Genomic DNA, 12,425 nt, shown 5'->3' with positions numbered 1-12,425 from the left:
CACATATACTAAATATATTAAAAATTTATATAAAAGTAACAAATATATACTTTCATCTCATTGACATTTGTTGAAGTATTAGGGATGTTAAGGATTTTTTTCTGTTGTTTCAAATTCTATGATGACACATGAATGTCTTCCAGTGATCAGAATTCTTTACAAATGTTTAAAAAATTTCACCTCTTAGGATCCCTGGTAAGTAATATTTATGTTTTAAATAGTTATGTCATAGGGTTTTACCTAACATTTGTGCCAGGAGGAGCTGCTAAGGCTAATTTCACCTTTCCTGAAATGACATATCTGCTAGATTTTCTCCCCTTGTTAGCTGTTTTCTTTGCGTAAGAGCAGCAATATCACTAATTATGTAATCTATAGCTAGAAATTTGTCTTAAAGTACAAGCTATAACTTTCTTTATCTATGTCCTTCTTTCCATAACTTCATAAGACTATGAGAGAAACTTTTAAGAATCAATTCTCTGGGATTCTCTTTGACCCTGGACATCATTAAAAAGAAATAAAAAAAAAAGAATCAATTCTCATCGATGAGGATAATAATAGTTATTTTGTGAACAATAACAAGAATACTAAGCATTTATCTGTATGAAGAAGACCACATTTTATATTATAATACACTATATAACAAATTGGTCTAAATAATTTAAACACCAGAATGCATCATTCAAGTTTACCATAGCAAAGTTACTTTTTCCCAAGATTTAAATAATCTCATCATTATAATTAATGAACTAAAATAGCAATATAGTAATTATAAAATATATGACTGCTATGATTTCACTAATTACTAGTGTGAAATTAAATTAATAGTAAAAAAGGGAACAAATATAAGTAGAGGTTACAAATATCAATACCTACTGGTACATCTTTCTTTTCTTTCCTTGAAAGGTTTGTGCCTCTATGTTCATTCTGTTGTTGATATAATGAGCCATCTCGTTCACCATTTAACTGGAAGGAACTCACTCCATTTCCTTTAATAAGATATGTTTAAGTATATTGAAAATGATTAATTTTCATGAAAATTTTCACTCAGAAAATTATCAAGTAGGAAAGAAAGATATTAACTCTAAGATAGTTTCATTACCATTGGATCAACCAATCATAGTATTTAGTACTAAAGTAAGAAGTCTTACATATATGTTCTTTTACTTATACCTGTATTTTTGGCACATTAGGCAAATTTAAATTCAAGTTGTACCTAAGTACATGCATTTATTTGCATTAAAAAAACAAAAAAGAGATACTGCATTCATAACTAGTCTCAGAAAAGGGGTGATTTATATTATGTTATCCCAGAAACTGTAGTTGCTCTTTTTTTAATTGGTTCTTTTGGATAAGACAGAGGGAACTTTACAGTGTTAAAACAGTACATTCTAGCATTAATTGGGAGGCAAATACCTAGCAAATAATGACAATCATTTTTCTAAAAGTGATTCAATGAAATAAAATAAAGAAGTTAGACAAAGTACCCTCTTGTTTTCTTAAAACAGAAGTAGCCTAGAACCCAAACACATTTTCCTCATTTGTTCAGTTTAATTTCTACTGCCTCTACACAGCAGCTGAATAATGAATGGGCATAGACCAGTCTCCAGAATAGGGAAGGCTAAATATGAAACGTGAAACGAGGGGCAAAATAGCCCAGACTGGGTCACAGGGAATCCTGTCATTAAAAACACTGAACCATGAGGCAAAAAGCAGAAAACATCTCCATAGCCATTGCTTTCCTTCTCTCCTCCCTTAAAGGAATTTCAAATACTCTTAAAAGAAAGATTTCCCCCATTTTTTCCCCATATAGTATGAAAATCTGGTAACACATTTGTTGTCACCCTCCCCAATTACCTAAGGCAACAGGCTTTTGCGGGGGTAATCTGGGAGGTGGTGGTCTAGGTGGAACTTGGGATGGTTTTGCTGGGCTCCCTGACGTGGGACATCTCTTGATTGTTCCTTGATTATCGTCCTCAGTAGAATGAGCTTCCTGTGGTATGAAGATGGACTTAGGCTAAAATAATACAAAATGGAGACCAAAAATTAACATGAAATTCTCTTCCTAAAGTATATATTATCATATATCAGAGGCTTTCAAACTGTGTTTACCACAGACGAATTTCAAGGTTATTCAACTATCTGGTTCAGATTATCTTAATGTGTTATTTAAAATATATTCTAAAAATGTACACTAAAATGTGTAAATTTCTCAGGTTTTGCTGCTGTGCCAAAAAATGAGGACGAGCCTCTATGTGTTTTTTTTTGTTTGTTTGTTTTTTTTAAGAGACAACGTCTCACTCTGTTGCCCAGGCTGGAGTGCAGTGGCATGATCATAGCTCACTGCAGCCTTGAATTCTTGGGCTCAAGCAACTCACCTGCCGAGGCTTCCCAAGTAGCTAGGACTAGACATGTGACACCACACCTGGCTAATTAAAAAAAAAAAATTCTGTAGAGACAAGGTCTCGCTATGTTGCCCTGGCTGGTCTCAAATTCCTGGCCACAAGTGATCCTCTCGCCTTGGCCTTCCAAAGTTCTGGGATTACAGGTGTGAGCCACTGCGTGGCCAGTGTCCTTCTATTAATTTCTCACAAGCCTTATAACTTAGACTAGACAAATAAAAATATTCTAGTCTTTCTCATCACTTCCAATTTAAAGGATTCTCTTTTTATTGTAAATATTCAAGATAATCAAAGTTCAGCTCCTTATCAAGGCTAATAAACTCTCTCCTGTATGACTCAATGTCTTCTATGCTATAAATGCTTAATCTTTCAGACTAGGGGTAGAAGACACCGATTAAAATTTATCATATTAGAAAATACAAACATAATATGCCTGAGAAACTTTTTTGTGCAGACAATGGAAAAATCTCCAGTTGGCTAAAGGTTTGGAGAATTTATAAATTATAAATGTGTCCCTTATTAGGAAGATTGCTCAACACTTATTTCTTTGAAGTTCAGATCTCTCTACTTCTGTTAACATAAAATAAGCAAGTACAGCATTATTTACTTGTATGAATCAGGATTTTCTCAATAGCATAAAATGAAAAGAAACCAGATGTCAAGGCTGATAAGACTCCAACTCTCATTTATTATACCCAGATTTTAAATGTTAAAACAGTTGATTTTATAATTAAAATCTGCTATGCATATGAACTTATAAAATTAGAATAAATTTATATTATCACTACCTACAGTAACTTATTGTACTCTTAAAAAATCCCATCATTGGGAATTGTATTATTTTATGATGACTTTGGTTGGAAAAATAATTTTGTTAAAAATCACTACCCTACTTTGTATTTTTCATTTAAAATTATCTTCTGAAAATTAAATATTTATGATGATAAATCACTATCTTTTAACCATTCTTAGAAATCAGTATTAGTAGATTGCAGATTTTGAGGAAAAAAAAAACTTACAAAAATGTGAGTTTTCTAACCCAAGTAAAATAACACTAATCTATTAATACAATCATTTTTGGTATATAAATTTCTAGAACTTGTTACTTAGAATGAACACTGAAGGTCAAGCTTGGCATTCAGAAAAAGATAAACAAAAATAATCAAAATCACCGACTTAAATCATAGTTTAGCAACTTCATGATTTGTGGACTGCAAATGAAAAGCTAGAATAACGATCAACGCAGTATTAAAGAGGCAGAACATAATACACATACACACACAATTCAAATTAAAAATAAATTTGTCTACCTTTGGTGGCAAAGGAGGTGGAACTTTTGCTTTCATGGTTGAACTAAAAACACAAGAGTTTAGAATCAGAATTATTCATTTTACAAATGAACCGATTATTAAAATATAATTTTTTCAAAGATATGGAAAAAACTCTATAAAAACAAGTACCATTTTCTAAGATTATGAGTTTTTTCCAAACTATCTTGTGAAATGTTCAAGTTATGTTGAATGAGGTTTTTTGTTGTTGTTGTTGAGATAGGGTCTTGCTCTGTTGCCCAGACTGGAGTGCAGTGGTATCATCATAGCTTACTGCAACCTCAAACTTCCGGGCTCAAATGATCCTGAATGAAGTCTTATTCTGAAGTAATTGGGAACTGGAGGACATTTTAAGTGAAATAGGCCAGCAATAGAAAGACACATACTGCATGATCTCATTCACAAGTGCAATCTAAAAAAGTTGATCTCATAGAAGTAAAAAGTAAAGGATATAAGAGACTAGGAAGAGTAGGGGCAAGGGAGGAATAGGGAAAGATTTGTATTACAGTTAGGTGGAAGGAATAAGTTCTAGTATTTTATACCACTGTAGGATGACTGTAGTTAACAATAATATATTATTTAGATTCAAATAGCTAGGAGGAGGATATTGAATGTCCCCAACACAAAGAAATGATAAATGTCTGAGATTACAGATATGCTAATTACCCTGATCTGAACACTATACATTATATGTATCAAAACATCACTATATACCACATGAATATGTACAATTATTATATGTCAATTTAAAAAATTAAATTAAAAAAGTAATTGAGTAGGATATGTTTGCTTGGTTTCAAATACTATATTGTAATTAAAATTGGAAAAGATAACTATAATTCTAGTTTATATCAATTGAAGGGTAAAAAATTAACTTAAGAATATAAGCAATAGCTGGCTTAGGAAAATATGATATAATATACCACACTGTAAGCTTCATTTTTGCTTCTGTAAGAAAGGAAATATCTTTGATGAAGCTCATTAAAAACTATGTATGTGCTGTATAAAATTACAGGCAGAATCTGATTGAAGCTAAGATTCATTACAACTCAGGATTAGTTTTAGAAATAGAAAGAATTAAAAGATGATGAAACCCAAACTTCTCAGATGAGGACATTGAGGCCTGGAGAGGTTACATGACCTTGTGCAAGGTCACAGAGTAGTGAGATGGAAAGGAAAACCTATGCCCCCAACTGCTAATCAAGAGCTCTTGTCATTCTACCACGAAAATGCATCTTTCTTTCTTAAAGAAAGAAAACAAAAAACTAAACTAAAAGGACTAAACATCAATGCATACATAATAGTAAAAATATTTCCTCTTTAAAAATATCCATTTATTTGAAATCTATCAGATGAAATTTAATCAAACATATAACAAACTTCTTTGTAGTTATAGTAATAATTATAGGAGCTATCAATTACTAACTAATCTACCAAAAAAATTACTATTCTTATTAATTAGGTTTTTTCAAAGTTCTCTGTTATCAACTAGTATTACAGACTGAATAGTGTTGCCCCAAAATTTACATGTTGAAGTCCTAACTTCCCAATGTGACTGTATTTGGAGATAGGGCTTTCAGGAGGTAATGAGGTTGTAACAGTGGGGTCCTAATCCCATGGGATGGGTGGCCTTATAAGAAGAGGAAGAGAGATTGCTCTCCCCACATCCTCCTACATGCACAAAAATTAAAAAGGCCATGTAAAGACATAGCCAGAAGATGGCTGTGTACAAGCCAGGAAGGGAGCCCTTGCCAGGAACCAAGTTGGCTGGCACCTTGATCTTGAATGTCCCAGCCTCAGAACTGTGAGAAGTAAATTTCTGTTGTTTAAGCTACCCAGACTATGGTATTTTGTATGTCAGCCTGAGCTGACTAACACAACTGGAATAGAGAAAAGGAAAGAAATCACGGTACAACCCAAAATACTGCGTTTCTAATGAGATTAAAATTACTGTCAGTGTTAAGCTGCTAGATTTATGAAATCAGGTCAAATGACACCTTTTCTTTTTATCAAAAACAGAAACAGAACTTACTGTTTAGATTCATCATCATCCCCTTCATCATCTTCTAAATGTGCCACATGTCCTCTAAAGAAAAAGGATAATGCCATTGTTATCAAATGGACTTTTCCCAGTGTAAGAAGAAATTTTAGCAAATGCAGGAAAGGCTACTGCAAGACAGAATTTTATTTCTACATCTTTATAGGATAAATTCAGAATTAAAACAAAAAAAAGCAAAATAATCTTAGGCTACACGACAGAGAAGGGGGCAAACTGAATACTCATCTGTGACATAACATATATAGTATTTCAAGTTTAGTTAAAAGTTAAAATTACCGCTGATGTAATTCTTCTTCAACAGACTTGAGAAGACTCCTTAAAAGAAAACACAAAAAATGTGAGTAAATAAGCAGAGAAATATCAAATACTTATTTTTATCACTTTAACCTTACCTATAATTTTTTGAATGATTACTTTTTTACCATTTACTGAAAATTTGCTATAATGATCATCTCTGTAACCATAGAATATCAAGTTATACTTAACGAGATACCTTTATTTTTCTGTTGTTAATGTCTTATGTATTTTAAATGAGCAAAATAAATCCTACTGTTTATTGAAAAATATCAATTCAAACAGAAGACAATTCACCATGAAATGTCACAACAGTACTGACAAAACAATAATTGCAGGGTCAACAGTCAGGGGTTTCCAGGATTTAAATTTTACCTGGAATATTATACCTGACACCTGAAATTATATTTTCTTTTTCTTAAAATAAGGAAAGTGACACACTTTAAAAAAACATCATGCTCTCAGGCAATCCTACAAAATGAAACTCACCATGTTGGATCTCTCTGCAGAAGCATGCATGCATGTGATGTGAATACATGAATGTAGTAGCACTTTGCTTTCACGGAAGACACTCACTTACCTGAAGGATTTGTTCTCCAGTGGTGCACGGGCAAACACATTTACACTTTTGGGAGACTAAGCCTGTATCAGACCAGGTGCGAGGATTTTACCATTAGGAGCAGTATACAAAACTTTAATTTTCAGGAATGTAACAGAGAACTTAGAGCATTCCTGAAGTTTCCTTACTTCTTTTCACTGCAAGTTCATACAGCATACTTCCTAAATTATACTCTTCAAGCATAAAATCTCAATAGCCTTCCCCTATCTAATGGGATAGAGAGAAATATAGTTACTCATAAATTGCTGGGATAAAAGTGGTTCAGCAAAAAAATTTACTCTTCTCTAAAAGTTATAAGGTAGCACCTTTTAATCATTTTCCTTCCTAAAACATAGTGGTGAAAACTGTTCTTAGAATTATCAAAACATAAAACCAGAGAAACTGAAAGGTAGGGTTATCTACTAAAAGCAAATGACAGACTAGCTTTTAGCCATCAAATATTTTAATTAGGCCAGCTTAATAACAATTTAAATTTTAAAAAATAACATTTATGATTCTGGAGTGGTAAATGCCATTGGAAAACCATAAACTAATTGCAAGTTCTATTGTGTAAATATAAAAATTGAGGTACCACAGTCAAATATTATCTTACAAAGTTCTCCAAGGGCCAGTTCTAAGAAAGTAGGAGCTTCTGTCTAGAGACAGTAGAGCAGAATGAGGACAAGCTTTAAAGCTAAGATTGCATGAATCTGAATCCTGCCTCCACCACTGTAGTATATGGCCTTGGATAAGTTACTTCGATTTCCCTATGCTTTAGTTTTCCATATATGTAAAATGGGAATCACCACAGTACTTAAAGTGATTGTCCGAAGATATACTGAATTAACATAAGTAAAGAGCTTAGAAGAGTAACTGAGAACAGAGTAAGTACTTGATTAGTGTTTTCTTCAATATTATTGTTGACTAAGCAACATTTCTGTAAACTAGCAGTTCTTAAATTGTGGTACAGGGATATCGGGGGTATCACAGTCTCCTGCAGGGGATCTGCAAGGTCAAAACTATTTTCACAATACATAATCCCTTTGTCACTCTTATTTTCTCATGAGTATACACTGAAGTTTTCCAGAGATTACAAGACATGTGATATCACAACAGATTAAATGCAGTATCAAAATACGAGAATTTAGTTGTCTTCCATTAAGACAGTGTTAAGGATATTTGTAAAAAAAATATAAAAAATAGCTATTTTTCATAAAAATGTTACTAGCAGATCTCAATAAAATGTCTGCTGTATTGCACTGACTTATATAAAGCCTCTTGCAATTATTTGCTACCTCTAAGTCTCAGGAGAGGAATCAAAGGTATTATAAAGAAGGTGCTGTAAAGAGGTGCATTTGATCTGGCTCCTAAGGATGGGGATTTTTTTTTTTTAAATACACAAAAAATGTATGTTACCTTTGATAACATATAATGATATTATTTTAAATCATTTTGTAAATATTTTGAAAATTTCTGTTTAATTTTCAATACCATAAATATTGATAGTTATAATCCCCATAAACAAAAAGCTCTTTGATGAGTTTTCAATAATTTAAAGACTATAAAGGAATCCTGAGACCAAAAATTTGAGAAGCACTGCTTTAAACTATTTTACCAAATTAAACATAATGTCTCTGAACTGTACAAGTGGGCTTCTATATCATTTATAAAAGCTGTGAAAAAATATTTTTTCTTAAGCACATGACAGTATTTTTTGAGGCATTTTTTTTCTCTAGTAGAAAACATTAGGATTTGAAAATACTTAGGAAGAGGATTTAAAATGCAGTTTTACTTTCAGTTATGATATTTAATTGGATTTATATGGCATTCCACTTTTTAAAAAGAATCTTCCTAGGAGTTCCCTAACAATAAAAGAAAGGCTGAATAATTGAACAGAAAAGCAGCTAGCTCATGGCCTAGGAACTCATATATATATTTTTTATTCATTTACTTGTAAATCTACTACGTGTTAAGATATTTTGTTCAAGTTACAGAATTCATAAAGTCTTAATGAAAAGTACGATATATGATTTACTTCTTTAGGCTTTATGAAACAGAAAATAAAACATGGCTAAATTTGCTAGAAGGCCTGTTTACAGTAAATACTGTATCTTGAGAGCACTGGAGAAAATGTGATTGTGATTTATTCACCAAGACTGAGTGCTACACAATAAACAATGTCGCTATTCACTAGTCCACTAGAATTCTCTCATTATGGAATTTTCAGAAAGTAAAGAACAAAACAAAACAAAAATAATGCCTTCAGACATTGAATTACTAAGTCAATCTAAAATGACTAGGAAATTTGATGAAAATGTTAAAAACGAAACAGTGTACAAACACAGATTTAACTGATGAAGTGAAGAAACTGATACGGGAGAAGTCTAAAACCACCACCAAAATATTCAACGTATTCAAATTGGCTAAGGAATTCATGGTGCAGGTTACTTAAATCTTTCACAATTGCCTACCTGCCCCAAAACAATTTGTAAGTACTGCCCTGGTTATATTTCAAAATAAAAAATTCCCTATTTCTCTAGAACCAAAGAGCAATTTTAGTCACTTGTGTTATTCACTTGCTCATAAGGTCAGTAATTATTAACATAGTAACTTACTATAAACAAGGGCAACTAATAAGTTTACTAAATCCTAAATGTGCCAAATGCTTTACAATGATTGTTCCATTTCATCCTTAGCACCCTGTGAGGCAGATACTATCATAATCCCCATTTCTCCAAGTCACGTAGTTTGTAGGAAGAGCCAGTTCTGCCTCTGGATCTGGCACTCAATTGTGCCAGGAATTGTATAATTCAATTTATTCTATGCACTATTACTTAAGTTATTGGAAGAGAATTTACCTTTAAATTTTTGCTCTACATTAAAACAAAATCAGAAATAATTTATAGTTTTCAAAAATAATATTTTGTTGTTTTTAAATAAATGGTCAGAAAAGTTGACCTCGGTGGTATCAGAAAGAGAAAAGGTGACAACCAAGTATAAGTCAAAACACATGCTTTCTGTTGAAAAGAGAAAAATGCTATGTAACAGTTCTAATTTGATAGGTCCTGCATGGTCTGGATAGGTAGAAACCCATCAATGGAAATCTGTCTGCCTGATCACCTATGGAGAAAGCAGTAAATCCCGTGAGTTTTAAAACACTGCCTGGTCACAAGAATAAAGCAGACATATCAATACAGCAAGAGAGGTGCTACATCCATGCTCATGTCACATGTATGTATATACCTACACACGAAACACAGCCAAAGGTCAAACTTTTGGCCAACCTACCTTGCCAATGATTCGTAATATAGAATACAGTTCCTTAAGCAGGGATCCAATTAATCAAAAAATGAAGGTTGGGCAAATTATTAACATTTTACCTAGCCAAGATAACTATATATTATGAAAATGCCTAACAATCAGAAATCAGATAATGGGAACTAAGGAATCTGGAAAAGCATTTAGTGATGGGCCATATGTTTTGTATTTTACAAGTACATAATTTTAAAATATATTTTAAGTGATTCAAAAAAAGGTAAATGAAATTTTTTTTTCAAATTATTCAGTCTCTTAAAATACAGCAAAATTTGCTAACAAGGTCCTTAAAACCAGTGACCTCATATTTAGAGAAAATAATATAAAAAACACTTCAGATTTTTTTATTTGCTAACTCACTGTGAGACAAACTTTCCTTTGTTGTCCACTAACAAGCTAAGACAAGTTATAAACAGCAAATAGTTACTACTTAGGTAAAATTTCATTTTTCTACCAGGGAAATATTATACTTATTTTTCATTTTAAAAAACGTAATGGCCAAAAATTATAAAAACGCTTAATAATAGTATCAAGGCTAATAATAATAATATAAAAAAACTCATAGTATTTAACTGAAATTTAGCTTAAATCAAAATTAATACATTTCTCTAGGTTGTCAATCAAAGCCTTTTCTCTGTGTTAGGAAAAGATAGTATATTTAAGTAAAAAACATTTAGTTTATGAAAAAAGAGGAAAGACATGATTTTGCGTTATTATCTTTAAAACTAAGCTATTTGTCTTTAGTCACCATTTCTCAACAGCTTAACTTAAAATACGGAAATACATATGCCTCAGATTGTAACTGGCTCTATGAACAAATTTCAATGATCCCTACATGTTTTTTTATAATTTCCTGCCTTAACTATCTACTGGAACTTTCTGAGCTGTTTACCAGAAATGGCGGAATTTTACAAGAGATTTCAAAGGCCCCTGAGCAAGATTCCTGACGCCAAGAATCGCTATCCCCCACGACCTGCCCCAATGCACATGGCCCCTCCTTAAAAAGCACCAGGATCTCTGTTGGTCAGAGAGACAGATTTGAGACTATTTCTCTCCTGACAGACGTCTTTCACGTTAAAATTCCTTCCTTGGCAAGCCTCCTTGTCTCAATAATTGGGTCTTTGTGTGGCAAGCAACTGGATCTAGGCTGAAACCCCCTTGCAGTTTCGATAACAAACTCTAATGCAACAGAATCGTATTTTGAAGGTTTAAGTTGTTCTAATTATTAAAATAATAACTACACTGCTGGAAGATTTTGGCAATTTAAATGATATTCCCTTATTATTAACTAAATGATGAGCAGGGAAGCAGTAGAAAAAAGCAAAAAGCATATTATAAAATATATCTACCAGCCTAATACAATTTATTACCTTAAATATTAAAATATCATATCAAAAGCAATTTAGTAATTCTTGAATTAAATTTTAGAAGAACTTTACTTACTTGTTTGCACCTAAAAAGTAACTACCCTGGTGTCCTTGTCCATATTCTAGTTGTAGATCCTAATAGTACAAAATAAAATATTTAGCAAAATAGTAATATATCAACACCACGATATACTAACACATGTGATTTAAAAAAGAGAAACCCCAGATCCCAAATAAATCTGTATTGCTATATGTTCTTAAAAAGAAGGCATGGTAGGACTTCCAACAATAAAAGATTTCAGAAGTTTGTAGTCCTGATTTAAGTATTTTATTATTTAGGTTGAGTATTTTTCTGGGAATTCTTCCAAATAATATATGCAAAGTTTCATTTATGGTTACTGCGATTATAATCAACACTCATAAAATTCAGTTTTTAGAAAGAAAAAAAGCTCAGATGAGGTATTTATTTTCAAGTTATAATGAAGCAAAAATGATCAGAGAAGAGAATAAGCAACAAAAATCTTGGTTTTCTTTGTATTGAAATAATGACGTATATATATATATACATATATATATATACATGTTCACATATTTCTACTGCTGCTTCATGCATATATATATACATGTTCACATATTTCTACTGCTGCTTCATGCAGGTAATAATTTTTTAAAGATATATAATTGGATACTATTTTTAAAGTAAATTATACATTGAACTTGTACAAGACTGTAAATTGCATTAAAGAACTTTCAAGAATTTTTTAAAGGGTAAAATAGCAGGATTTCAAATTAGTTTTGTATGAAGTTGCCTTTTGTCCCCTTTTTAAAAAGCCACTGTATTTTAAGCACAGTTTTAACTATAAAAGGGGAATATTTAACATTTTAAATGAATCTTATTTCATTTCAGTCAAAATATTAACATTAACAGAAGTTTGGAAGAAGTTGATTCTAGCCCTTATGGATGACTTTGATTTAGAATAATAAGATTCTAAATATAGAATAGAGTGTACTTAAAGTGCTTTTTATTTTTACAAGATATTGTCAGATTCATGATCAGGGATTAAC

General features: G+C 31.8%; 1 protein-coding gene across 2 annotated transcripts in view; it reads right to left on the bottom strand.

Annotated features, from left to right (window-relative positions):
* The window catches only part of MAP4K3 (mitogen-activated protein kinase kinase kinase kinase 3), a 163,632-nt gene that overhangs the window by 30,062 nt on the left and 121,145 nt on the right, over positions 1-12,425 (bottom strand). For both annotated transcript variants that reach the window (XM_012653844.1, XM_012653845.1), the window contains 6 exons: positions 11,437-11,495; positions 6,063-6,101; positions 5,760-5,813; positions 3,710-3,752; positions 1,855-2,014; positions 874-986 (listed from right to left, as the gene is read on the bottom strand). In XM_012653844.1, the coding sequence (XP_012509298.1) occupies positions 874-986; positions 1,855-2,014; positions 3,710-3,752; positions 5,760-5,813; positions 6,063-6,101; positions 11,437-11,495 (468 nt within the window). The remainder of the gene's footprint in view (positions 1-873; positions 987-1,854; positions 2,015-3,709; positions 3,753-5,759; positions 5,814-6,062; positions 6,102-11,436; positions 11,496-12,425) is intronic.

The sequence above is a fragment of the Propithecus coquereli genome, unplaced genomic scaffold, assembly GCF_000956105.1.
Source record: "Propithecus coquereli isolate 6110/MARCELLA unplaced genomic scaffold, Pcoq_1.0 Scaffold43, whole genome shotgun sequence".
Lineage (NCBI taxonomy): Eukaryota > Metazoa > Chordata > Mammalia > Primates > Indriidae > Propithecus > Propithecus coquereli.
The sequence above is the reverse complement of the archived record's forward strand: the minus strand, read 5'-3'. Positions and strand labels throughout refer to the sequence as shown.